Consider the following 27,678-nt stretch of genomic DNA (forward strand, 5'->3'; position numbering starts at 1 on the left):
CTGGGCAAATATCTCCGGGTGGAGTTCCCACTCCCCCGGATGGAATGTCTGACGACTCAGATAATCCGCCTCCCAGTTTTCCACTCCTGGGATGTGGATCGCAGATAGGTGGCAGGAGTGATCCTCCGCCCATTTTATGATTTTGGTCACTTCTCTCATCGCCAGGGAACTCCTTGTTCCCCCCTGATGGTTGATGTAAGCAACAGTCGTCATGTTGTCTGATTGGAATCTTATGAATCTGGCCTTTGCTAGTTGAGGCCAAGCCCTGAGAGTATTGAATATCGCTCTCAGTTCCAGAATGTTTATCGGGAGAAGAGACTCTTCCCGAGACCATAGACCCTGAGCTTTCAGGGAGTCCCAGACCGCACCCCAGCCCACTAGACTGGCGTTGGTCGTGACGATGACCCACTCTGGCCTGCGGAAGCTCATTCCCTGGGACAGGTGATCCTGGGTTAGCCACCAACGGACTGAGTCTCTGGTCTTCTGATCTACTTGAATCACTGGAGACAAGTCTGTATAGACCCCATTCCACTGTTTCAGCATGCACAGTTGTAATGGTCTTAGATGAATTCGCGCAAAAGGAACTATGTCCATTGCTGCAACCATCAACCCTACTACTTCCATGCACTGAGCTATGGAAGGACGTGGAACAGAATGAAGAACTTGACCAGCGTTTAGAAGTTTTGACTTTCTGACATTTGTCAGGAAAATCTTCATTTCTAAAGAATCTATTATTGTCCCTAAGAAAGGAACTCTTGTCGACGGAGACAGGGAACTCTTTTCTATGTTCACCTTCCACCCGTGAGATCTGAGAAAGGCCAGGACGATGTCTGTGTGAGCCTTTGCCTTTGAAAGAGACGACGCATGTATCAGAATGTCGTCCAAATAAGGTGCCACTGCAATGCCCCTTGGTCTTAGAACCGCTAGAAGGGACCCGAGTACCTTTGTGAAAATCCTTGGAGCAGTGGCTAGCCCGAATGGGAGAGCCACAAACTGGTAATGTTTGTCCAGAAAGGCGAACCTTAGGAACTGATGATGATCTTTGTGGATAGGAATATGTAGATACGCATCCTTTAAATCCACGGTAGTCATAAATTGACCCTCCTGGATTGTAGGTAAAATTGTTCGAATGGTTTCCATTTTGAACGATGGAACTCTGAGAAATTTGTTTAGAATTTTTAAATCCAGAATTAGTCTGGAAGTTCCCTCTTTTTTGGGAACTACAAACAGATTTGAGTAAAACCCCTGACCTTGTTCCGCAGTTGGAACTGGGTGTATCACTCCCATCTTTAACAGGTCTTCTACACAATGTAAGAATGCCTGTCTCTTTATTTGGTTTGAAGATAAGTGAGACATGTGGAACCTTCCCCTTGGGTGTAGTTCCTTGAATTCTAGAAGATAACCCTGAGAAACTATTTGTAGTGCCCAGGGATCCTGAACATCTCTTGCCCAAGCCTGAGCAAAGAGAGAGAGTCTGCCCCCTACTAGATCCGGTCCCGGATCGGGGGCTACCCCCCCTTCATGCTGTTTTGGTAGCAGCAGCAGGCTTCTTGGCCTGTTTACCCTTGTTCCAGCCTTGCATCGGTTTCCAAGCTGGTTTGGTTTGCGAAGCATTACCCTCTTGTCTCGAGGCTGCAGAGTTGGAGGCCGGTCCGTTCCTGAAATTGCGAAAGGAACGAAAATTAGACTTATTCTTGGCCTTGAAAGGCCTATCTTGTGGAAGGGCGTAGCCCTTACCCCCAGTGATGTCTGAGATAATCTCCTTCAATTCTGGCCCAAAAAGGGTTTTACCCTTGAAGGGGATATTAAGCAATTTTGTCTTGGAAGATACATCCGCTGACCAAGACTTTAGCCAGAGCACTCTGCGCGCCACAATTGCAAACCCTGAATTTTTCGCCGCTAATCTAGCTAACTGCAAAGCGGCATCTAAAATAAAGGAATTAGCTAACTTAAGTGCGTGAATTCTGTCCATAACCTCCTCATACGGAGTCTCTCTACTGAGCAACTTTTCTAGTTCCTCGAACCAGTAACCTTGCTGTACAAAAATCTTTTTAAGCAAACCCTCCAATTTTTTATCCATAGGATCTTTAAAAGCACAATTATCCTCGATAGGAATAGTAGTGCGCTTAGGGACTGTCTGCCATAAGTCCTTTCTGGGGTCGACCATAGGAAATAATTTCTTAAATATAGGAGGGGGGACAAAAGGTATGCCGGGCTTCTCTCATTCCTTATTCACTATGTCCGCCACCCGCTTGGGTATAGGAAAAGCGTCGGGGTGCACCAGAACCTCTAGGAACTTGTCCATCTTGCACAATTTTTCTGGAATGACCAGGTTGTCACAATCATCCAGAGTAGATAGCACCTCCTTAAGCAGAGCGCGGAGATGCTCTAATTTAAATTTAAATGTCACAACATCAGGTTCTGCCTGTTGAGAAATTCTACCTGAATCAGAAATTTCCCCATCTGACAAAACCTCCCTCATGGCCACTTCAGATTGGTGTGAGGGTATGACAGAACAATGATCATCAGCGCCTTCCTGCTCTACAGTGTTTAAAACAGAGCAATCGCGCTTTCTCTGAAATGCAGGCATTTTGGATAAAATATTTGCTATGGAGTTATCCATTACTGCCGTCAATTGTTGCATAGTAACAAGCATTGGCGCGCTAGAAGTACTAGGGGTCTCCTGCGCGGGCAAAACTGGTATAGACACAGAAGGAGATGATGTAGAACTATGTCTACTCCCTTCATCTGATGAATCATCTTGGGCAACTTTACTATCTGTGGCAGCACTGTCCTTACTTTGTTTGGACGCTATGGCACAATTATCACACAATTTTGAAGGGGGAGACACAATGGCTTCCATACATACAGAACTTAGTATATCTGAAGGCACAGACATGTTAAACAGGCTTAAACTTGTCAATAAAGTACAAAAAACATTTTAAAACAAAACCGTTACTGTCTCTTTAAATTTTAAACAGGGCACACTTTTTTACTGAATATGTGAAAAACTATGAAGGAATTGTTCAAATTTAACCAAATTTTTACCACAGTGTCTTAAAGCATTCAAAGCATTGCACCCCAATTTTCAGACCTTTAACCCTTAAAATGACGAAACCGGAGCCATTTATAGTTTTAACCCCTCTACAGTCCCAGCTACAGCCTTTGCTGCGACTTTAGCAAACCCAGGGGGGTATACGATACCAAATGAAGCCTTCTAGGGACCTTTTCAACTACTTCCAGACCCATACACATGCAGCTACATGTCCTGCTCTCAAAAGTAACTGCGCAGTAATGGCGCGAAAATGAGGCTCTGCCTACTACCTAGAAGGCCCATCCTGACTGGGAAGGTGTCTAAACCAGTGCCTGACCTAAAAAAACGTTCTCCACAGATATAAAATGTGAATTTCAACCTCAAGTTGTATAAAATGCCCAAATAAAGCAATCAATCTAGCCCATAAAGGTGTCTACCAGTTTTATAGCCCATATTAAGCCCTTTATTCTGTTTGAGACTAAGAAAATGGCTTACCGGTCCCCATGAGGGGAAAAATGACAGCCTTCCAGCATTACACAGTCTTGTTAGAAATATGGCTAGTCATACCTTAAGCAGAAAAGTCTGCAAACTGTTTCCCCCAACTGAAGTTATCTCATCTCAACAGTCCTATGTGGAAACAGCAAACGATTTTAGTTACTGCTGCTAAAATCATACTCCTCTCACAAACAGAACTCTTCATCCTTTTCTGTTTCAGAGTAAATAGTACATACCAGCACTATTTTAAAATAACAAACTCTTGATAGTAGAATAAAAAACTACAACTAAACACCACATACTCTTCACCATCTCCGTGGAGATGCTGCCTGTGCAACGGCAAAGAGAATGACTGGGGTGGGCGGAGCCTAGGAGGGACTATATGGACAGCTTTTGCTGTGCTCTTTGCCATTTCCTGTTGGGGAAGATAATATTCCCACAAGTTATGGATGACGCCGTGGACCGGACACACCAATGTTGGAGAAAGTTCCCTCTTTCTTGGGAACTATAAACAGATTTGAATAGAAGCACTGCCCCTGTTCCTCCTTTGGAACTGGGTGGATCACTCCCATAACTAGTAGGTCTTGAACGCAATGTAAGAATGCCTCTCTCTTTATCTGGTTTGCAGATAATTGTGAGAGATGAAATCTCCCCTTTGGAGATGAAGCTTTGAAATCCAGAAGATATCCCTGGGAAACAATCTCCAGAGCCCAGGGATCCTGGACGTCTCTTGCCCCAGTACAACAGAAAAGTACATAGACAAAGTCCCAGCACCAAGGGTAACTTTAAACACTTTCTAGATTAAATTTCCTGTGGTTCAGGATTACCTCTCAGCACTTGCAAGTAATTCAATCCCTTGTATTAAGGATGCATTCACTACAAAAACATTGATGAAAACAGAATGTCACAATATTTCCGTATAAGCAGTAGTTGTACAAACTGGTAGGTCTTACACGCTCAATCTGGAACGGTCTCTGTATTCTGAGTCCCACTTGTGTGTCGGTCCACAGGAGCCTTTCTTTAAATTTCAATTTGTATATCTTCGTAGATGAATGGGCTTCTGTTAGCCCGGCTCCCTCCTCGATCACTCAATAGTAAATTGGACTGCTACAGCTTCACCTCCTTCTTGGGTTAATCCATTGCTGCTTATAACTTGGTGCTTTCAGGGGTATCCCGCTCTCACCCAGGGTCTGACGATTTTGACGGTTGGTTTGTTGCTACCTGTGCTCACTCAAGATTCCCCAATTGGCTCAATACAGGTGTAGTGATCAAACGATCAAGAATGAGGAGCACCAGGCAGGTTTCAATAAAATAAAACGTAACTTTTATTGAACTCTGTAGCTTAAATTAAAATCTTACAGACTACAATAACATGTACATAGATAGCTCAGCATTCTCTTTGCTTACGCGTTTTGGCTACTGCCGTAATCATAGCTTGAGAACAAAACATACAATGAACACTTTTAAAATACCCACCGCTATCTGATTGGATAGTTAAAACTTAACTGCTGACTATCTGATTGGATGTTCACTCCTAGCTTAGGAACTACTCTTCAGTACATTGTGCAGGTGTGATTATTTATCCTAAAGGTACAACATTGCCCCAGCCTGGGCGAAGAGAGAAAGTCTGCCCCCCACTAGATCCGGTCCCGGATCGGGGGCTACTCCTTCATGCTGTCTTAGAGGCAGCAGCAGGCTTTTTGGCCTGTTTGCCCTTGTTCCAAGCCTGGTTAGGTCTCCAGACTGGCTTGGACTGGGCAAAATTTCCCTCTTGTTTTGTAGAAGAGGAAGATGAAGCTACGCCACTCTTGAAGTTTCGAAAGGAACGAAAATTAGTCTGTTTGTTCCTTAACTTGTTGGACCTATCCTGGGGAAGGGCGTGGCCTTTTCCTCCAGTAATATCAGAAATGATCTCCTTCAGTCCAGGCCCAAATAGGGTCTGCCCTTGGAAGGGGATCTTGAGAAGTTTAGACTTTGAAGTGACATCAGCTGACCAGGATTTAAGCCATAGCGCCCTACGTGCCTGAATGGCAAAACCTGAATTTTTAGCTTTAGCTTGGTTAAATGAAAAATGGCGTCAGAAATAAATGAATTGGCTAACTTAAGAGCTTTAAGCCTGTCAAGGATATCATCCAACGGGGTCTCTACCTGTAAAGCCTCCTCCAGAGACTCGAACCAGAAAGTCGCTGCAGCAGTGACTGGGGCAATGCATGCAAGAGGCTGGAGAATAAAACCTTGTTGTATAAAGATTTTCTTAAGGAAACTCTCTAATTTCTTATCCATAGGATCTAGGAAAGCACAACTGTCCTCGACAGGAATAGTTGTACGCTTAGCTAGGGTAGAGACTGCTCCCTCCACCTTAGGGACCGTCTGCCACAAGTCCTGTGTAGCGGCATCTATAGGAAACATTTTCTTAAAAGCAGGAGGGGGAGAGAACGGCAAACCTGGTCTATCCCATTCCTTAGTAATAATTTCTGAAAACCTCTTAGGGATTGGAAAAACATCAGTGTAAACAGGCACTGCAAAGTTTAGAACTTAGGTTGTGGTGGATTGGTTGGAGTTAAATAATAACAGATACAGTACCCTTATTTGTATTACAATACATATATTATGTATCTATATATTATGTTAAGTATCACTAAATGGGATCAGTATCTGATGTGGGATCTCAGAAAACAGAACTAAACAACTAGAAAAACTAATTGTATGAGGAATACATTAGGATTCATAGCAGAGAATACCACAAATTGTATATCAATGTGAACTCCAAGTAATGGATTCAGATAAAGATTACACTATATATTTAAAAAGTTCCATATCATTCATACCTTAAATCTTTATTTGTATAACTAGGAACCAACATTCACACAGTAGTAGCGAAAAAAGAGTTAACAACACTTAAACCCAGTCAAGAGTAAGTACTGATAAGCTTATAAAGCCAAAAGATATATAGATATACATGGGCCCACTTATGGGAGCATGTTTTTATAGCTATGGAATGTTGCTTAAACTTGCAGAACAATAAAAAAGCTGAATTTTGGGACAGGCTTTTTTAAAACAGTATTTTCAAACTGTGTTACTTCAATACTGTACCAAACACAATGTCCTCTGGAATTATTTTCTTTGACATGGCGATAATCATTTTTTGAAAAACTTGATAACTATGCATCTGACACTTGTCACAAAACAGTTTGTGTTAAACGAACAGGACAAATGCTTTTGCAGCCATCATATACTCAAAATGAAATTTCACTTTTTAAAGACTCTACCTTTTAAACTAGAGATCTAGAAACAGATTAAAAAAAAATCTCTAATTAAGTAAATTTTGTCTAAAAGCTTTTCTTTATTCTACACATATACCTACCATGACTGTCCCTTTAATGTAGATATTTAGAGGAGAAGTTTCTTTATCGTGTATGGAAAACTGTGTTACTTCAATACTTATGTAATAACTATGATTTTGATTGTATGTTTATAAGTATTGAAGTAACATAGTTTGAAAATACCGTTTTAAAATACCATCTTATTGCTGTCACAGAAATAAGCCGTTTGCCCAGGAGGAGACGGACTTGATCGTTATAAGTATGTTGCTATAAATTATTCTGGGCAGTACGATCAAGTCCGTGTCCTCCTGGGCAAACGGCTTATTTCTGTGACCGCAATAAGATGGTATTTTAAAACAGTATTTTCAAACTGTGTTACTTCAATACTTATGTAATTACTATGATTTTGATTGTATGTTTATATGAGTTTCAGGAGCAAGTTAAAAATGCCGGTTTATCACAGTTATTTGTATGCTGTTATACTGTACAAAAAGCCAATTATTGCCTTTTTTTCTTTCTTTGTAAATTTAAATATTTTTTGCTGAAATTTTCTGGGTGGGAATTTTATATGTCCTAAAATTTTATTTAATATTTTCTTTATAAAAGGCATTTTTTGAAGGGGAGAAACGATTTTAGTGACTTTAAAATATTTAAACAATGTCTTTTCATTTTGGACATTCTCAGAATGATTGTATGTAATGTAACCATTTTATGTAAATACATACGGTATTAGAACATTTTTTAAGATATTAATCTACAATTTGCTGTTTATCTTTACAAATCCAGTGTGTTTTTTTTTGTCTGAGCTGGCTAAGTCAGGTTTACAGGAGAAGGGGGTAATTTCACTATTTGATTTACAAATTTTTCATGCATATGCATTCTATTTCAAAATCCGTTGACATCTGTAACCAGCGTTTTTTGATTTTGGCACAGGTATTACTGAGGGACATAAATCAGCAATATGTATGTGCACCTGCACAATAATGAAGTTAGTGGCCGGCCTTTTAGCACTTATGTAATGTAAGCAAATGTCCTTTACTAGTATACGTATACAGTATAAACAGTACACGCAGCCTATCTGTAAGCTACCTCTATAAATGAGTTCTCACGCAATGACTGCACACTGCCGGAGACTGTTCAAAGACTACGATGACAGGCAGCACACTGGTACGTCTGAAATATCAGACGTGTCGGAACTTGAGAAAGTATTTTTAGTTCCTTCCCCCTAGCGTTAGCAGCGCAATGCGCATGCGCTAAAGTACCAGGAGCGTGGATTCTCGAGAAGTAGCCGACATAGAGCTAGGGACTGAACAAACTTAGGATCTTGATGACGAAATAGGGGAGGGGGCAGGCGGGCATTTTAAACTGCAAAGATCAAACAAGTAAGTAGTAATGCTCAGAAACGATTTAGGGTAATGAATTAGGCTACAGTGCAAACTAAATATCATTAGCAACGTTATAGAAATAACATATTTGAAAATTTGGGTTGACTGTCCCTTTAAACTGCCTAAACGTTTAAAAACGCTACACAATTAAATATAATAATTTAATTGGCCCAAAAATTATTGCACCCTATAAGTAAAAGGTGAATTTACCCTCTAAGAGACATTTTAATCAAAACATATATATTAACAGAAAAAATGACCCCTGCAAACAACTCTAGGCCCCACCGGAGCTAATGCCTGCTGCCTTCTCAGTCAGAGTAAACTGCGCGTCTGAGCGCGCGAAATAGGCCCCACCCATCATGGACGTCGTCTTAAAAGTCTGTATAACCGCATGGGAAGCGGTTTGAAAAATAAAGCCATGTGGTCCCCTAAAATCTTTAACAAGAAACTGCAGCCCTACTGACTTGTTATTAAAATATATAATGTCAAGCTGCCTCTCCCAGTGTCCAGCCCCAATACAGTGTCAAAGCAATATGTATAAAACACAGGATTGTCAGTAACACCCTCAGTGATACAGGTCTACTGCTTACCCCTTCCCTTGCAGGGAAAAATGTCAGCCAGTTTTGATATACCAAGTCTCCTCAGAAATAAAAGACTGAACATACCTCAATACTGCTTGTAGCATGACACCGTTCTCCACACTGAATATTTCTCTTGCACTACCTTCAGAAGCTCTGTGGGAACCAAAATGGATCTTAGTTACAGCTGCTAAGATCATCAACCTCAGGGCAGAAATCTTCTTCATTCCATATCTCCCTGAGGAAAATAGTACTCACCGGTACCATTTAAAATAAAAAAACTTCTTGACTGAAGAATCTAAAACTAACACCTCACTTTACCTCTTCTTATTACTAACACAGGCAAAGAGAATGACTGGAGGTGGAGGGAAGGGAGGAGCTATATATACAGCTCTGCTGTGGTGCTCTTTGCCACTTCCTGTTAGCAGGAGGTTAATATCCCACAAGGATGAAATCCGTGGACTCGTATCTTGTAGAAGAAATATAAGTTTATTCTTCAAATGACAAGAAAAACTTAAAACATCAGCAGATGAATAAAACTGAAACAGCTGCCTGAAGAACTTTTCTACCAAAAACAGCTTCTGAAAAAAGCAAATACAACAAAACGGTAGAATTTAGTAAATTAATGTAAAGAAGACCAAGTTGCTGCTTGCAAATTTGATCAACTGACGCATCATTCTTAAAAGCCCACAAAGTGGAGACTGATCTAGTAGAATGAGCTGTAATTCTCTGAGGCGGGGCCTGACCTGACTCCAATAAGCTTGAAGAATCAAAAGCTTTAACCAAGAAGCCAAGGAAATAGCAGAAGCCTTCTGACCTTCCTAGGACCAGAAATATAACAAATAGACTAGAAGTCTTCCTGAAAACTTTAGTAGCTTCAAAATAATATTTCAAAGTTCTCACCACATCCAAAGAATGTAAAGATATTTCCAAAGAATTCATAGGATTAGGACACAAGAAAAAGACAACAATTTCTCTACCAATGTTGTTAGAATTCACAACTTCAGGAAAAAAATGTAAATGAAGTCCGCAAAACTGCCTTATCCTGATGAAAAATCAGAAAAGGAATTTCACAAGAAAGAGCAGATAACTCAGAAACTCTTCTAGCAAAAGAGATGGCCAAAAGAATTAACACTTTCCAAGAAAGTAGTTAAATGTCCAAAGAATGCATAGGCTCAAAATGGAGGAACCTGTAAAGGCCTCAAAAACCAAATTAAGACTCCAAGGAGGAGAGATTGATTTAATGACAGGCTTAATATGAACTAAAGCTTGTAAAAAACAGTGAATATCAGGAAGTTTAGCAATCTTTCTGTGAAATAAAACAGAAAGAACAAAGATTTGTCCCTTCAAGGAACTTGCAGACAAACCCTTATCCAAACCATCCTGAAGAAACTGTAAAATACTTACAATTCTAAGAGAATGCCAAAAAGATTTATAAGAAGAACACCAAGAAATGTAAGTCTTCCAAACTCGAAAATAAATCTTTCTAGAGACAGATTTACGAGCTTGTAACATAGTATTAATCACTGAATCAAAGAAACCTCTATGACTTAACACTAAACGATCAATTTCCATACCTTCAAATTTAATGATTTGAGAACCTGATGGAAAAACGGACCTTTAAAGGGACAGTATACACTCATTTTCATATAACTGCATGTAATAGACACTACTATAAAGAATAATAAGCACAGATACTGATATAAAAATCCAGTATAAAACTGTTTAAAAACTTACTTAGAAGCTGTCAGTTTGGCTCTGATGAAAAGGTAGCTGGAAAGCCCACTGCAAGTGACAAATAAGACACTCCCCCCTCCCCCTTCTTTTGCATATGAAAAGACCCTTTACACAAACAGGAGCAAGCTGGAGTAGGTATACGCCAGTATTCTCATAAAACTTTGAGGCTTGGTTAGGAGTTTGAAAATCAGAGCAATGTTATTTAAAAATAAGTAAAACTATACATTTAAAAAAAAACAAAAAAACTTTATGGGCTATATAAATAGATCATCTACAAAACATTTATGCAAAGAAAAAATGAGTGTATAATGTCCCTTTAAACAGTAGGTCTGGCCTTAACGATAGTGGCCAAAGTTGGCAACTGGACATCCGAACAAGACCTGCATACCAAAACCTGTGAGTCCATGCTGGAGCCACCAGCAACACAAATGATTGTTCCATGATGATTTTGGAGATCACTCTTGGAAGAAGAACTAGAGGCGGGAAAATATAAGCAGGTTGAAAACACCAAAGAAGTCAGTGCACCCACTGCTTCCGCCTGAAAATCCCTGGACCTGGACAGGCATCTGGGAAGTCTCATGTTTAGATGAGAAAACATCTGGATGGAGGGACCACCCCCCTGGATGTAAAGTCTGACGGTTGAAATAATCCGCCTCCCAATGTCTATACCTGGGAAATGCACCGCAGAAATTAGACAGGAGCTGGATTCCGCCCAAGCAAGTATCCAAGATACTTCTTCATAGCTTGTGGACTGTAAGTCCTACGCTGGTGATTGACAAATGCCACTGTTTGTGATATTGTCTGTCTGAAAACAAATGAACGGTTCTCTCTTCAACAGAGGCCAAAATGGAAGAGCTCTGAGAATTGCACGGAGTTCTAAAAAATTGATTGGTAATCTCGCCTCTTGAGATTTCCAAACCCCTTGTGTGCTGTCAGAGATCCCCAAACAGCTCCCCAACCTGAAAGACTTGCATCTGAAGTGAACATAGTCCTGGTTAGCCGAACAAAAGAAGCCCCTTGAACCAAATGCTGGTGATTTAACCACCACGTCAGAGAGAGTCAAACATTGGGATTTAAGGATATTAATTGTGATATTTTTGTATAATCCCTGAACCATGGATTCAGCAAACAAAGCTGGAGCGGTCTCATGTGAAAACGAGCAAAGAGAATAGCGTCCGATGCTGCAGTCATGAGACTTAAAATTTCCTTGCACATAAACACTGAAAGGAATGACTGAGACTGAAGGTGCCGACAGGCTGCAAACAATTTCAAACGTCTCTTGTCTGTTAGAGACAGAGTCATGGACACTGAATCTATCTGGAAACTTAAAAAAGGTGACCCTTGTCTGAGGAATCAAGAAACTTTTGGTAAATTGATCCTCCAACCATGTTTCCGAAGAAACAACACTAGTTGATTTGTGTGAGATTCTGCAGAATGTAAAGACTGAGCTAGTACCAAGATATCATCCAAATAAGGAAACACTGCAATACCCTGCTCTCTGGTTTCCATAAAGCAGGGCACCTAGAACCTTTAAAAAGATTATTTGAGAGGTTGCTAATCCAAATGGAATTGGAATGCTTGTCTAGAAAAGAGAATCTCAGGAACTGAAAATGATCTGAATGAATCGGAATATGAAGGTATACATCCTGCAAGTCCATTGAGGACATAAACTGTTCTTGCTGAACAAAAGGCAGAATAGTCCTGAAAGTCACCATTTGAAAGATGGTACTCTTACATAACGAACTTGCGTCAATGGACGTACCTTCGCGCCAAAAAATTCTCGCGCCAAGAATGACGCAATAAAGTCTAGCATTTGGCGCACCCGCAGGCCTAATCATGCTCGCAATTTGCAAGAATAAATATAGTCAATTTGAAAAAAGACTAAACCCCAGGTAAGAAAAAATATTTCTTAATATGTTAATCTTCCCCAAATATGAAACTGACAGTCTGCAAAAGGAAATACATGAATCTGACTCATGGCAAATATAAGTACAATACATATATTTAGAACTTTATATAAATGCATAAAGTGCCAAACCATAGCTGAGGTGTCTTAAGTAATAAAAAACATACTTACCGAAAGACACCCATCCACATATAGCAGATAGCCAAACCAGTACTGAAACAGTTATCAGTAGAGGTAATGGTATATGAGAGTATAGTGTCGATCTGAAAAGGGAGGTAGGAGATGAATCTCTACGACCGATAACAGAGAACCTATGCAATAGACCCCCGTTAGGAAAATCATTGCATTCAATAGTTGATACTCTCTTCATGTCCCTCTGACATTCGCTGTACTCGGAGAGGAATCGGGCTTCAAAATGCTGAGAAGCGCATGTCAACGTAGAAATCTTAGCACAAACTTACTTCACCACCTCCATAGGAGGCAAAGTTTGTAAAACTGAATTGAGGTTTGGGAAACTTTGCCCCTCCTGGTAGGATTGTATATCTCATACGTCACTAGCTCATGGACTCTTGCCAATTACATGAAAAAAAAATCGTTAACATTTTTACTAATTTTAGGTTTCTCACTGAAATTTTTTACAAACAGCTTGTGCAATTATGACACAAACAGTTGTAAATGCTTCTCTAGGATCCCCTTTGTTCAGAAATAGCAGACATATGACTTTGGCGTTGCTTTTTGGTAAATAGAAGGCCACTAAATTCTGCTGCGCACCACACTTGTATTATGCCTTGTAGTGAAGGGGTTAATTAGGTAGCTTGTAGGGTTAATTTTAGCTTTAGTGTAGAGATCTGACACATCCCACCCCCTGATCCCTCCCTGACCCCTCCCAAACAGCTCTCTTAACTCCCCCTCCTCAGAATAGTCACCGCCATCTTAAGTACTGACAGAAAAGTCTGCCAGTACTAAAATAAAAAACTATATATATATATATATATTTTTTTTTATTATACATATAATGCAGTGTTGGATCCTCCTTAGCCCCCAACCTCCCTGATGCCCCCCCCCCAACCTATTTTCTGCCATCTTAGGTACTGGCAGCAGTCTGCCAGTACCCAGTTTGGTTAAAATTTGTCTTTTTTCCTAAATATACCCCATTTTTCTGAAGTGTAGATGCCCCACCCAATCACGATCGCTTCCAGCTCTTGAAAACACTGAGGACGCGCAGGGTACATCCTTGGTCGTTAAGGGGTTAAGTGTTGGCAGACTGCTTGTTGGATCCCAAACTAAGACACATAGGATGGCCAGTCCTTTACATCAGTAAACCATGCTAAAACTAATAATAATACATTTCTATCCATATCCGTTTAAAATTATAAAAAACAAAAAACAAGACAGAGAAAGAGCAAAAACTCACATACATAAAATAGATATAAAGATAACTGAAGATAACAGGAAGGGGAGAGATTATATGATGATTTCTACCTATTCCAATTATATAATAATTATATATATATATATATATATATATATCCAATATAGTAAAGATCCACACTCACTGGACTTGTGCCAATTGTGATATTATAGTTTATTAATAAATAATAAATATCACAATTAACACCAGTCCAGTACGGATGTTTACTATATTGGATACAATTTATTTTTCCTGACACCCTGGCAGTTGCTGTTTCTTTTGAGATGTGAGTGCAAATCCACTCTGACTGTTCTTTATATATATATATATATATATATATATATATATATATATTGATAATAACTGCAAGGTATTTGGTTTCATAGTCTGAAATGCAATTTTTTTATCAAACAATACAACTGGAGTAAACGTTACCTTTTAGCACCCACAATGCACTTTGTAGGTTTCTACACTTTAGATAGATTTCTGCTGCAATGTTAACCACCTGGCAGCGCGATGCTAGAGGTTCTTTACCAATGAGTCCTTTTAGTACTGTAAATGGAATCTGCATCTTGCGAAGCCTGTTCAACACCAGCTTTCCCTTTAAAAAGGACATTTATAGTATTTATCATTACACTAAAATATACGCACATTTTAATAATTTCTTTTGGTATAAAATATTATGGTATTGGCTCACCCTAATAGCACTCTCCAATAAAGATTGACAACTAATATATGGGGACAGACAGGAGTCCAAAACATGGAACTCAACCTTTTTATTTAATCTTAATTATAATGAACAATGACCCTTAAACTTCCAGGTTCCAATATTTTTTCCCTGTCCCTCAGACACTGGCAATACAAACAAAAATTTAGGAGAGTCCACAAACCATCACATGTGGAATTAAAGTCCAGTCCTACAGGAGGAGGAAAAACAACACACACAACAGAGCTTTATTCCCTCCCACTTTCCCATGATTCCACATTCATACATATGGCCAAAAGAAAGGAGAAAATAAGAAAGTAGGAAAGGAAAAGCAGTTGCTGCCATCATGAAATAAATTAATAAATTGATTTATTGTGGGATCCAATACCAAGCTGTGAAGTCCACAAGACCACCATGAAATAAGGAGGGCTAGTTAAGGCAGGTAGAGGTACTAGACAGGCACTGCGGCCTGCAGAACTTTCCTACCAAAAGCAGCCTCAGAAGAGACAAAATTATAGAACTTGGTAAAAATATGAAAAGGTGACCAAGTAGCTGCCTTGCACATCTATCCAATGGAAGCTTCATTTCTTAAAACCCAAGAAATGGCTACTACTCTGGTAGAATGAGCAGTAATTCATTCAGGGGGTGACTTCCCCACAACAAGGAACACTATGCAAATCAAAGCTTTAAGCCACGCTGCCAAGGTGATTGCAGCAGCTTTCTGTCCATTGCAGGAGACCTGAAAAACAAATAAACAAGAAAGAAGAAATTCTGTGATCTTTAGTGGCTTGAAAATCTCAAGACCCATACTACATCCAAGTTAAGTTTTTTTTTTTGGTGCTGCACAGAGACACAGAGAGATGGGACTAAGATTTCCTAGTTGATGTTTTCATAAGAAACAACTTTAGGAAGGAAATAGTAGTTTGTTTTTAAAGGAACATAAACCCAAATTTTTTATTTCATGATTCAGATAGAGAATACAATTTTAAACAACTTTTAAATTTACCTCCATTATTTAATTTGCTTTATTCCCTTGGTATCCTTTGTTGAAGAAGCAGCAATGCATAACTGGGAGTGGGAGCTAGTTAACGCATTGGGTTAGCCAATAACATGAGGTATTATTATTATTATTATACTTTATTTATAAAGCACCAACATATTCTGCAGCACTGTCCATGGGTACAATTCATTTGAATAAAATGTTAAAAACACCTTTTAAGAGACAAGACAAAATTTGACAAACACATACTGGAGGAATTAATGGCTCTACTCTTGTCAGAAACGTACAATCTAGAAGTAAATTGTAAAGTTGTTTAAAATCAAATGCTTTATCTTAAACATGAAAGAAAAATCAGGTCAGGAGAATTACAAGATCATGCTTGCTCTTCTGGTGAGGAAAAGTCTAAGAGAAAAAACACTTTACAACGCAGAATTCCAGCGTATTTTCAGTTGACATTTTGATAAATAGGCCCCATAAAATGAATTTATGCAAAAATAAAAAAGCCCTTAAACTTACCTAAGATGGTAGGACTATTTGCAGGAGGGAGGGTTAGAGAACTATATAAGAGGGACCACTGCTTACCTGGTAAATTTCTTTCTTTTCGGATATGGTGAGTCCACGGCATCATCATCAATTACTGTTGGGAATATCACTCCTGGCCAGCAGGAGGAGGCAAAGAGCACCACAGCAAAGCTGTTAAAGGGACAGTCTACACCAGAATTTTTATTGTTTTAAAAGATAGAAAATCCCTTTATTACCCATTTCCCAGTTTTGCATAACTATCACATTTATAATAATATACTTGTAACCTCTGTGATTATCTTGTATCTAAGCCTCTGCAAACGGCCCCTTTTTTCAGTTCTTTTGACAGACTTGCAGTCTAGCCAATCAGTGCCTGCTCCCAGATAACTTCTTGTGCACGAGCACAGTGTTATCTATATGAAATACGTGAACTAACACCCTCTAGTGGTGAAAAACTGTTAAAATGCAATCTGAAAGAGGTGGGCTTCAAGGTCTAAGAAATTAGCATATGAACCTCCTAGGTTAAGCTTTCAACTAAGAATACCAAGAGAACAAAGCAAAATTGTTGATAAAAGTAAATTGGAAAATTGTTTAAAATTACATGCTCTATCTGAATCATGAAAGTTTATTTTGGCCTAGACTGTCCCTTTAAGTATCACTTCCCTTCCAAAAACCCCCAGTCATTCGACCGAAGGTAAATGGAGAAAAGAAGCAACACAAGGTGTAGAGATGCCTGAGGTTTTCACAAGAAAAACTGTCTAAAATAAAGGGGGGGGCCGTGGACTCACCATATCCGGAAATAAATAAATTTATTAGGTAAGCAAAAATTTTGTTTTCTTTCCTAAGATATGGAGTGTCTACGGCATCATCATCTATTACTGTTGGGAATCAATACCCAAGCCAGAGATGATTAGGGAGGGAGAAGAAGGCACCACCGCTTAAAGAACCTTTCTCCCAAAAGACGCCTCAGCCGAAGCAAAAGTATCAAATAATGTGCAGAGAAGACCAAGATGCCGTCTTGCAAATTTGTTCCACAGAAGCTTCATTTATGAAGGCCCAAAAGGAGGAAACAGCCCTCGTGGAATGAGCTGTAATTCTCTCAGGAGGCTGCTGTCTAGCCAAACGAATTATACTTCTCAGCCAGAGAGAAAGAGAAGTAGCTGCAGCTTTCTGACCTTTGCGTTTCCCAGAGAAGCAAACAAACAAGGCAGAAGACTGGCGAAAATCCTTAGTCACCTGTAAGTAGAATTTCAGAGCACACACAACATCCAGGTTGTATAACAAGCGTTCCTTATGACAAGAAGAATTAGGGCATAGAGAAGGAACAACAATTCCCTGATTAATATTCCTGTCTGAAACAACTTTAGGAAGGAAACCTAACTTAGTATGAAGAACCACCTTAGCATGAAAGACACGATAAGGAGAATCACACTGCAGAGCTGAGAGTTCAGAGCCTCTCCTAGCAGAAGAGATAACAAGAAACAAAATCTTCCAAGATAACAACTTAATATCTTTGGAATGCATAGGCTCAAACGGAGCCTGCTGCAAAACTTTAAGAACAAGGTTAAGACTCCAAGGAGGAGTAACAGGTTTAAACGCAGGCCTGATTCTGACCAGGGCCTGACAAAAAGATTGCATGTCTGGCAAATCCGCCAGACGCTTGTGTAGCAAAACAGACAAAGCAGAGATCTGACCCGTCAGAGTATTTGCTGACAAACCCTTCTCCAGACCTTCCTGGAGAAACAACAAAATCCTAGGAATCCTGACTCTACTCCAAGAGTAGCCTTTAAGTTATTGGTATCATAAATGATAGTATATAGTTTGTTTGGATAAATGAAGAATGCTGTTCGTTAGGAACTGGATATGTTTCTTTTTTGTAAATACAATGACTTATTTTTTTGTGTATGAATAGAATTATGTAAAAATGAGACAACCACAGTTTAAAGAAAGTGTTACGGAAATGAGTTAAACATTATGAAAACTACAGTCTAAGAAACACGGTATTATTTGATTCGAAATATGTTAGACTGGAAAAGCGCTGTAATTAACATGTTCCAGAACAGTCTTATATGTATTTATTTTACAATTATGTCTCAATATTAAAATAAAGGGAAAACAAAAAAGTAACGTGTTTAGGTTAGCAAAATTGTTTTTTTATCTTGACCATTATAACCCTTAACAGTGTATATCTTTCCTTAAGATTTCAAATAAAGCTAAGGACAGTTTCCTACACCATCGAAAATAGACGTGCATTTGGAGGTTTCAGATGCCTCCGAATGTGGAAGAAGGCAGCCGCTCAGGTATTTGCATCATTGGCTCTTTTCTGAGCCAGATTTCTTCTTGTGAAAGTGCAAAACACTAAGATCTGTGCTGCACATGCCTAATTTTAAAAGACACATGGAAACTGGTGAAAACTTTTTCTTGAAGAGGTCTGACTGACCAAAAGCTACAACAGAATATATATATATATAAGTAGGCAGGCAAGGGACTTATAACCCTCTCACTTATTGTCCACAAATATATGCGTATTGCACTTCCCTTTATTTTATGGTGATATATAGTTACCAACGTTTGTCCTCCATGTAAAGTCCCATAGAACTCTGTAGAGAATAACTGTCCTGTACATTAGTTGCAACCGAGAACAATGTCTCAGCAACAAACAAGTTTTTCCATCATGGCCTGACAGAGGATCGCTGTGGTTTTACTGGCCATGGTTTTGATATGGCGATAAGTGTAATTTGGTGAAAATCATTGAGGAACTTTTGTCCCCAAGTGGAGTCCAATATAGAGATTGTCCATAAAGTCTCTATGTTGGGTTGAGCAAAGTTATGGCTCCCCTGCTGGTTTGGATTCACACCAATAAAAATATTTACACCATATATCTTATGGTAAATCTTTCTAGTAACAGGCTTGCAAGCCTGAATCATAATGTCAATGACCGACTCAGAAAACCCTAGCTTGGATAAAACTAAGCGTTCAATCTCCAAGCAGTCAGCTTCAGAGAAACGAGATTTGGATGAAGGAAGGGGCCCTGCAGCAGAAGGTCCTTCCAAAGAGGCAGTCTCCAAGGTGGGAGAGACGACATCTCCACTAAGTCTGCATACTAGATCCTGCAAGGCCACGCAAGGGCTATGAGAATCACTGACGCTCTCTCCTGCTTGATACGAGCAATGACTAGTGGAAGGAGAGCAAACAGAGGAAACAGGTATGCCAGCCTGAAATTCCAAGGGACTGCTAGAGCATCTATCAGAGTGGGCAAAGAGAGCAGCGACCACTCCTAATTCACCTGTCGGCATCCAGTATGTGTCTCACACGTATGACGTAGTCAGGCCTCACCGCAGCTCCGATGAAGCGCCACTAGGGGGCGCGAAACGCATCAGACGTCATTCCATGTTTGTACATGCTTGCCCTTTACAAAGAATAAAGTGTCTTTTGAAATTTTACCGCTGTGCTGCCGAATTCTTCTTTTCTTGCATCTATCAGAGCGGCCTTTGGATCCCTTGACCTTGAACCGTACCCCGGGAGCTTGGCATTCTGCCAAGACGCCATCAGATCTAGCTTCGGCACCCCCCATTTGAGGGTCAGACTGGAGAACACCTCCGGATGGAGTTCCCACTCCCCAGGATGAAAAGTCTGTTTGCTCAGAAAATCCGCTTCCCAGTTGTCCACACCTGGAATGTGGATGGCAGATAGACAACAATTGTGGGCCTCCGCCCACTGAATAATCTGAGCCACCTTTTTCATGGCTAAGGAACTCCGAGTTCCTCCCTGGTGGTTGATGAAAGCCACTGAGGTTATGTTGTCCGACTGGAATCTTATAAACCGGGCTAATGCTAACTGAGGCCATGTCATCAGAGCATTGAAAATCATTCTCAACTCCAAGATGTTTATGGGGAGAGTTGACTCGTCTGAGTCCAGAGGCTCTGCGCCTTTAACAAGTCCCAGACTGCTCCCCAGCCCAGCAAGCTAGCGTCCGTGGTCACAATTACCCAGGAAGGTCTCTGAAAGCATGTTCCCTGAGAGAGATGCTCCTGAGACAGCGGCCACGGGAGAGTCTTTTGTCGACTGATCTAGATCTATCCTCTGAGACAGATTCGCATAGTCCCCGTTACATTGACTTAGCATGCATAACTGCAGAGCTCTCAAATAGAATCGAGCGAATGGAATGATGTCCATGGAAGTCACCATCAGACCAATTAACTCCATACACTGAGTCACTGATGGCCGAACAAAAGACTGGAGGGACAGGCAAGAGGCCAGAATCTTGGCTTTTCTGCCCTCCATCAGAAATATTTTCATCGATAGGGAATCTATTATGGTCCCTAAGAAAACTACGCTTGTAGCTGGAACAAGGGAAATCTTTCCCAGATTCACTTTCCATCCGTGAGAACGTAGAAAAGACAACAAGATCTCTGTATGAGAGTTTGCTTGTTGAAACGATGGCGCCTGAACCAGAATGTCGTCCAGATAGGGCACCACTGCAATTCCCGGAGACCGAATCACTGCCAATAAAGCCCCCAGAACCTTTGAAAAAAAATTCTGGGAGCTGTGGCAAGGCCAAATGGAAGAGCCACAAACTGAAAGTGTTTGTCTAGAAAGGCAAATCTCAGAAACTTGTGATGATCCCTGTGAATGGGAACATGAAGGTACGCATCCTTCAGGTCTATGGTCGCCATGAACTGACCCTCTTGGACCAAGGGAAGAATGGAATGAATAGTTTCCATCTTGAAGGAAGGTACCCTGAGAAACTTGTTTAGGCACTTCAAATCTAGAATCGGTAGGAAAGTTCCCTCTTTTCTGGGAACTATGAACAGATTGGAGTAGAATCCTAGACCCTGTTCCCGTTCTGGAACTATCACTCCCAGGTCGGAAAGGTCCTGTACACATTTCAAGAACGCCTCTCTTTTTATTTGGTCTGCAGATAATCTTGAGAGGTGGAACCTTCCCCTGGGAGGAAAAGTCTTGAACTCTAACTTGTAACCCTGGATACTATGTCCACAGCCCAAGGATATGGAACATCCCGTATCCAAGCCAGAGAGAACTGAGAAAGTCTGCTCCCCACTTGATCCGATCCCGGTTCGGGGGCAAACCCTTCATGCTGATTTGGAATCAGCTGGAAGGTTTCTTTGATTGCTTCCTCTTGTTCCAAGACTGATTGGGTTTCCAATTAGGTTTGGACTGTTCCTGCTTGGCAGGGGAAGGCTTAGCTCTGAAGTTATGAAAGGAACGAAAATTACTCTGACGTCCTTTCGGTCTATTCTTCTTATCTTGCGGCAGAAAAGACCCTTTACCACCCGTGATATCGGAAATGATTTCTGCCAGACCAGGTCCAAACAAGGTTTTACCCTTGTAAGGGATCGCCAAAAGCTTGGATTTAGATGAAACATCCGCTGACCAAGATGTTAACCATAAGCTCCTGCAGGCTAGTACTGCGAAACCAGATATTTTGGCTCCCAATTTGATGACCTGTAAAGAAGCATCAGTAATAAAGGAATTGGCTAACTTAAGAGCCTTAATCCTGTCCTGGATCTCTGCTTGAAGAGACTCAGACAAAGCATCGAACCTATAGGCTGCCGCACTTGTCACAGTGGCAATACAAAAGTCCGACTGCCATTGCAAACCCTGATGAACATACATCTTTTTTAAAAAGGCCTCTAATTTTTTGTCCATAGGGTCATTAAAAGAGCATCTATCCTCAATAGAAATAGTAGTTCTCTTAGCCAAAGTAGAAATGCCCCTTCCACTTTGGGCACCATCTGCCACGACTCCTTAATGGAGTCAGCCAGCGGGAACATCTTTTTAAACACCCGCAACGGAGAAAAAGGAATCCCAGGCCTCTCAAATTCCCGTGTAATAATGTCCGTAGCACGGTCAGGTACAGGAAACCCCTCCACAGCGGAAGGAACATCAAAGTACTTATTACGTTTACTGGATTTCTTAGGGTTGACAACGATAGGGTTATCGGAGTCGTCCAGAGTAGCCAAAACCTCCTTTAACAAAACACAGAGGTGTTCAAGCTTAAATTTGAAGGATACAACTTCAGCATCAGATGAAGGACTTACACTGTCTGAATGTGAGATTTCACCGTCAGAGGCCACCGACGTATCTTCCTCATCAGCCTTATGAGAAAGAGCAACTTGGTTATTCGGAGCTGGATCAGAAACCTTACAATTTGAATCTCTAAATTTCCTCTTGCGTCTTCCATGTAGTATGGGAATAGCTGTTAATGCTTTAGATACCGCAGAAGATACCTGGGCAGCAATGTATGCTTGCAATAACACTCCTCCAGGAGATTGAGAGGAAACCCAGGGCACTGCCCGTGACGTCATTACGGCTTGGGACATCTTAGGAGGAAGCCATGGAATAGCCTGAACAGCATCATCCATAGAGAATGGTGGCTCAGATTTTTTTTTTTTAATCTTTGTACAGTAATGTCCTCTAAATACATGAGGAACAAAAAGGCAAGGGAGATTCTAATTGGTTATATAGACTAAGCTTGCATTCTGCAGAAGGAAAAGACTCTAGGTCCATTGTGAGAAAAAAAAAAAACTTCCCCTCCTCCTTGCACCACAGGCAAAGAGAATGACTGGCGGTTGTGGGAAGGGAAGTGATACTTAACAGCTTTGCTGTGGTGCTCTTTGCCTCCTCCTGCTGGCCAGGAGTGATATTCCCAACAGTAATTGATGATAATGCTGTGAACTCACCATATCTTAGGAAAGAAATAACCTTTCAAGACAACGGTTTAGTGTCCAGACTATGCATAGGTTCAAACAGCTGAGAGTGAAGAAACCCTTAAAACCAAGTTAAGGTTCCACAGAAAGAAGCAGGCACGATAACTGGTCTTATCCTGACCAAAGGCTTGAATGTCAAGAAGTCTCAAAATCTTCTTGTGATAGAAGACTGAAAGGGCAGAAATTTGGCCTTTAAGGGAACTGGCTGATAAACCCATATCCAGACCATCCTACAACAAAAATTAAGGATTTGAGAAATCTAAAAATGTTCCAATGATAGTGCATACAGGCCCATTTATCAAGCTCCGTACGGAGCTTGAAGGGCCGTGTTTCTGGCGAGTCTTCAGACTCGCCAGAAACACAAGTTATGAAGCAGCGGTCTAAAGACCGCTGCTTCATAACCCTGTCCGCCTGCTCTGAGCAGGCGGACAGGAATCGTCGGAAATCAACCCGATCGAATACGATCGGGTTGATTGACACCCCCCTGCTGGTGGCCGATTGGCCGCGAGTCAGCAGGGGGCGGCGTTGCACCAGCAGCTCTTGTGAGCTGCTGGTGCAATGTTAAATGCGGAGAGCGTATTGCTCTCCGCATTTAGCGAGGTCTTGCGGACCTGATCCGCAGTATCGGATCAGGTCCGCAAGCCCTTTGATAAATGGGCCCCTTAGACTCTTAAACTCTCCAGACTTTGTGATAAATTATTCCTGTAAGAGGCTAACTGGCCTAAAGCAAAGTGTTTCACTTGATCTGAAGACACTTTGGACACAAAATCAGATGTTGAATAGCCATGCATTCAAATTAAGATTTGAGATCTTGATGGAAGCAGGGACCTTGAGAGAGAAATATCTTCCATTGTAAAACAAAAAGGAGGATAGATGTAAATCAGATTGAATGACCAGGAAATCACTAGTGCTTCTAATGGAGATGCTTGTGGATCTCAAGATCTTGCACAATACTGTGGTAGCATATAATTCAAGCAAGAAGCCATAAGGTCTATGTCTGACCTTCCCCAACAACTCATAATGTACCTCCTGATTTAAAGATCATTCATGGGGGAAAGGTACTGACGACTGAGGAAGTCCGATTCCCAATTTTTCACACCTGGAATGTAAATAGCTGAAATCATGCAATGATGGCGTTGTGCCCAAGTCAGAATGTGGGCTACCTCTTTCATTGCTAAGGCACTTTAAGTACCACCTTGATGATTGATGTAAGCCACTACTGTGACATTGTCTAACTAAATCCTCAGAAAAGACTCCAATCTTAACAGGCAGCAACTCTGTATAGGCTTGAAGATTGTATGGAGCTGGAGTTGATCCAAAACTTCGGCTCCCGAGGAGACCAAACTTGCACTTTCTGAGAACTGCAGACTGCATGCAAACCCAGCCGGCTGGCATCAGCGGTAAATACTACCCAATTCAGAAGGAGGAAAGAGGCTCCCTAAACCAAGATTGTTGAGTCTGCCATCAAGATAGAGATTTCTTCAATTTAAGTCTAAAGTACCTAGTTACCTGTCAGCACTCGCTCTACCATGCTTACAAAGCTGAAGGGGACCTGCTTCCAGTAGGATCAAAGGAAGGAGTACTCTGACGCAGCCAAAAGGGAAAGGCTGCCGGACCAGTCCAAGTGACACAGGTGGCAGGGAAGTAACAAACTCCTGCAGGAGATTTACTCTCACTGCCAATGTACTCCTTTACACCCCTCAGTCTTATTCCCGGCTCTCTGAGGGGGATATCAGGTCTCAGATCAGTTTAAGGACCCCTTTCAATCAATGTGTAGATCAGCACTTCAAGTTTCACCATCCTCCTTGCTGTAGGCAAAAAAAATTACTGAGGAATCAGTGGAAAGTGGGAGGGATTAAAGCTCTGATGTGTGGGGTGTTTTGCCTCCTCCTGCAGGACTAGACTTTAATCCCACATGTGATGGCTCATGAACTCTCACCATCTTATGAAAAATAATTTGGGCAGCATGTATGTAATATAAGCATTTGTAATTTTACACAGGTACTAAATTTTCCTTTAGCATTGCTTTCTATTTTGCTATGGAAGTCACAAATGAAGTATTAGCTTGGATGTGGACATATACTACCTTACCTACTGTTTTAGTTTAATACACTGGGCTCCATTTATAAAGCTTCAGTTTTGGAGCCTTTGTGGAGCAGGATTACTAACCACTTAACTAGTGGTTAAGGTGTCAGAGTTAAATCACCACAACAAATGAGGTTGTATGAAAGAGGAGGGTGGTACTATATAAAGACTTTGCTTGAACAATAATAAAAGTGAGCATACAGGTTCCCTAGCTGGGAACTTGTCCGTTCGCCTTTTCATAAATATGGTCCACTGAGTAAGGAGTTTATTTTGTACTCATTGTATTTTTGGTGTATGGTGTTCATGTTACTCTGCTTTGGTAGGCTACATATATTATGCATGATAGTGAACTCCATTCCCACAGATTCAAGAGCACGGGTTGCTGGCTATATGTTTCTTTTTCATGTTTTCACAGAAAAGGTGCAATAAAATGTAAGAATGCCATTCCCCTATGATCAGTATACACTAATTACTGGGAGACAATTCTTGTTCCTGTTTAAAGTGCTCTATACCCATCCTGCTTCTGGCAAACCGCATTTAAAGTCTGTGGTGGATGTGTAATCTGAATGCAGAAAATCCAGCACTTCTGATGTACCCTCTAATATAGAGAAAAGCATGGTAATGCTAATGGTATACCCATTCTTAAAGAGCCAACTTCATTTGCATTATCCATGCTTACACACTATTCAGGCTTTTATAGACATCCTCAATATTCACGAGTCAGTCAAGTCTAAATCAACAAAAAACATTTTTTTAAGCACCTTAATTTAGACAAAATTGGGTAATTTACCATTTCTACTGCCTTGTTACAGTTAGAAAAGCATGTTCTATATAACTATTCCACTATCAGTACCTAAATATATTGAATATCTTCCAAAAGTTAATAATGCTATTTAACATTTTGTGAAAAGGATGATTATAAATCATGCATATATAAAAAAAAAAAACATTTAGAGATCTTTTTCTGTTGCAAGGTGCAACGTCACCTCTGCTTGCTATTTTGTAAAAGCTTTAGGGTAATGGTCAGCCAACCTTATTAAAGATTTATTGGCAAACCTATGGTCACAGGACATGCTACTAACATTTTACTTGTTTTTGTTTTCAGCTGAAGCAAGGGCAGACTTGATGAAGTAATATGCCAAAGGCATAATGCCCTGTAATATTGCCAAAAAAGAGGTTTGGTTGATACATTTAGTAGCAAATGTAAGTTTCAAAGCACATATTTGTAGATGACCTTTCAATACATACATAAAGTGTATAAAAGACACAATTATGTTTTAATGTTCCTCAAAGTCATTCAGAAGGGTAATGTTACATCGTGTTTTACTCCCATATCTTTATTGCTTCCAGGAAAGGGGATTCATGGCAAATGTCATTGGGCATTGAACAAGCATTTATGTTAATGGAAGATCATGAAGAGTCATATTTGTGTATTTCATTTGCTGCTGCTCATTGGTACTTTCTCAGATTCTCCATGGGAGATGGCAATTGCTAGTTTGTTTGCCTGTCCTTCAGTTTTCTACTGCACTAATAGAAATTACCGATTTTCTAGTGACATTTACTGCAGAACTCAGAAAAGCAATCGGTTAAGTTTATAATTTATTGAGATATGTTGATTTTGTCTTTATCAAACGATATTGCATTCAAGCATCATTTTTTCACATCTTTCTAGACCAAGTACAGTGGGATGTTCAGTCTGGAGAAAAACATTTGTATCATTTAACGAGAATAATCAGGTTAAGTATGATATGCAAATTATCCCTCTGTTTTGTGTTCTTATAGTTTCTGGATCTTTGCAAGTAACATTAAAGGGCCATAATACCCAAATGTTTAAACACTTGAAAGTGATGCAGCATAGCTGTAAAAAGCTGACTAGAAAATTTCACCTGAACATCTCTATGTAAAAAAGAAAGATATTTTACCTCAAAAGTTCCTCAGTAGCCACCTCCCATTGTAAAGGATTTCTAAGCAGCATTTTAGTGTGTCTGTCCTGGGACATCTGAAGGGATGAGCATCGTGCACTCTCATCTTATTTCACCAATCAGGTAAAGGAAGTTTACAATGAAATCTCATGAGAGTCAAGTCAAATCTCATGAGATCACAGTAAAAGTTCATGACCTCAGCACTGCTGATGCTGATTGGCTGCTGTTCATTTCTTCAATTTTTTTTACCTGCAGCTGGGAGCAGTTGAGTATAACTTTTTACACAGAACTTACTCTGCTGAGCTGAGGAGATTGTGCGGTAAAATATCTTCCTTTTTTACATAGAGATGCTCAGGTGATATTTTCCTGTCAGCTTTTTACAGTTATACTGCATCAGTTTCAAGTGATTTAGCATATGAGTATTATGTCCCTTTAAGTAGTTGGTTGGAGAGAAGTAGACTTAAACATTTTTGTTCAAGAATTATCTTCCTATATTCATTAAGAGTGTTTTTGTCTCGAACCTTTATATGGTATTGTGCGCATCCAGCGATAAAAAAAAAAAAATCGGTATAGTTTATATGCACTTAAATAGAAAGGCTTCTCAGGTGGTTTCCTCTCCCAGAAGGATATGCAGTGAGGGACATGTAGGTTCTTCCTCCATTACTTCTGATCCTTTGAGTGCTATGGAAAATTCTGGATTCTGCTTTAACTTCTTGTTCTATTGATTTACATGATGGCAAGGCAACAATGTAGGTTTAAACTTTGACTCACATAAGACGTAAGTTCAAGCATCCAAGGCATTTACCTCTAGTCCTGGGAGCCTTGATGCCATCTTCCTTTGAA

The 27,678-nt window shown here is 40.3% G+C and overlaps 1 protein-coding gene across 1 annotated transcript in view; it reads right to left on the bottom strand.

Annotated features, from left to right (window-relative positions):
- The window catches only part of TOPAZ1 (testis and ovary specific TOPAZ 1), a gene marked incomplete at its 5' end in the record, with an annotated part of 739,661 nt that overhangs the window by 234,134 nt on the left and 477,849 nt on the right, over positions 1 to 27,678 (bottom strand). Inside the window, one exon of the mRNA XM_053715746.1 lies at positions 14,305 to 14,470. Coding sequence (XP_053571721.1) covers positions 14,305 to 14,470 — 166 coding nt within the window. The remainder of the gene's footprint in view (positions 1 to 14,304; positions 14,471 to 27,678) is intronic.

The sequence above is a fragment of the Bombina bombina genome, chromosome 5 (assembly GCF_027579735.1).
Source record: "Bombina bombina isolate aBomBom1 chromosome 5, aBomBom1.pri, whole genome shotgun sequence".
Lineage (NCBI taxonomy): Eukaryota > Metazoa > Chordata > Amphibia > Anura > Bombinatoridae > Bombina > Bombina bombina.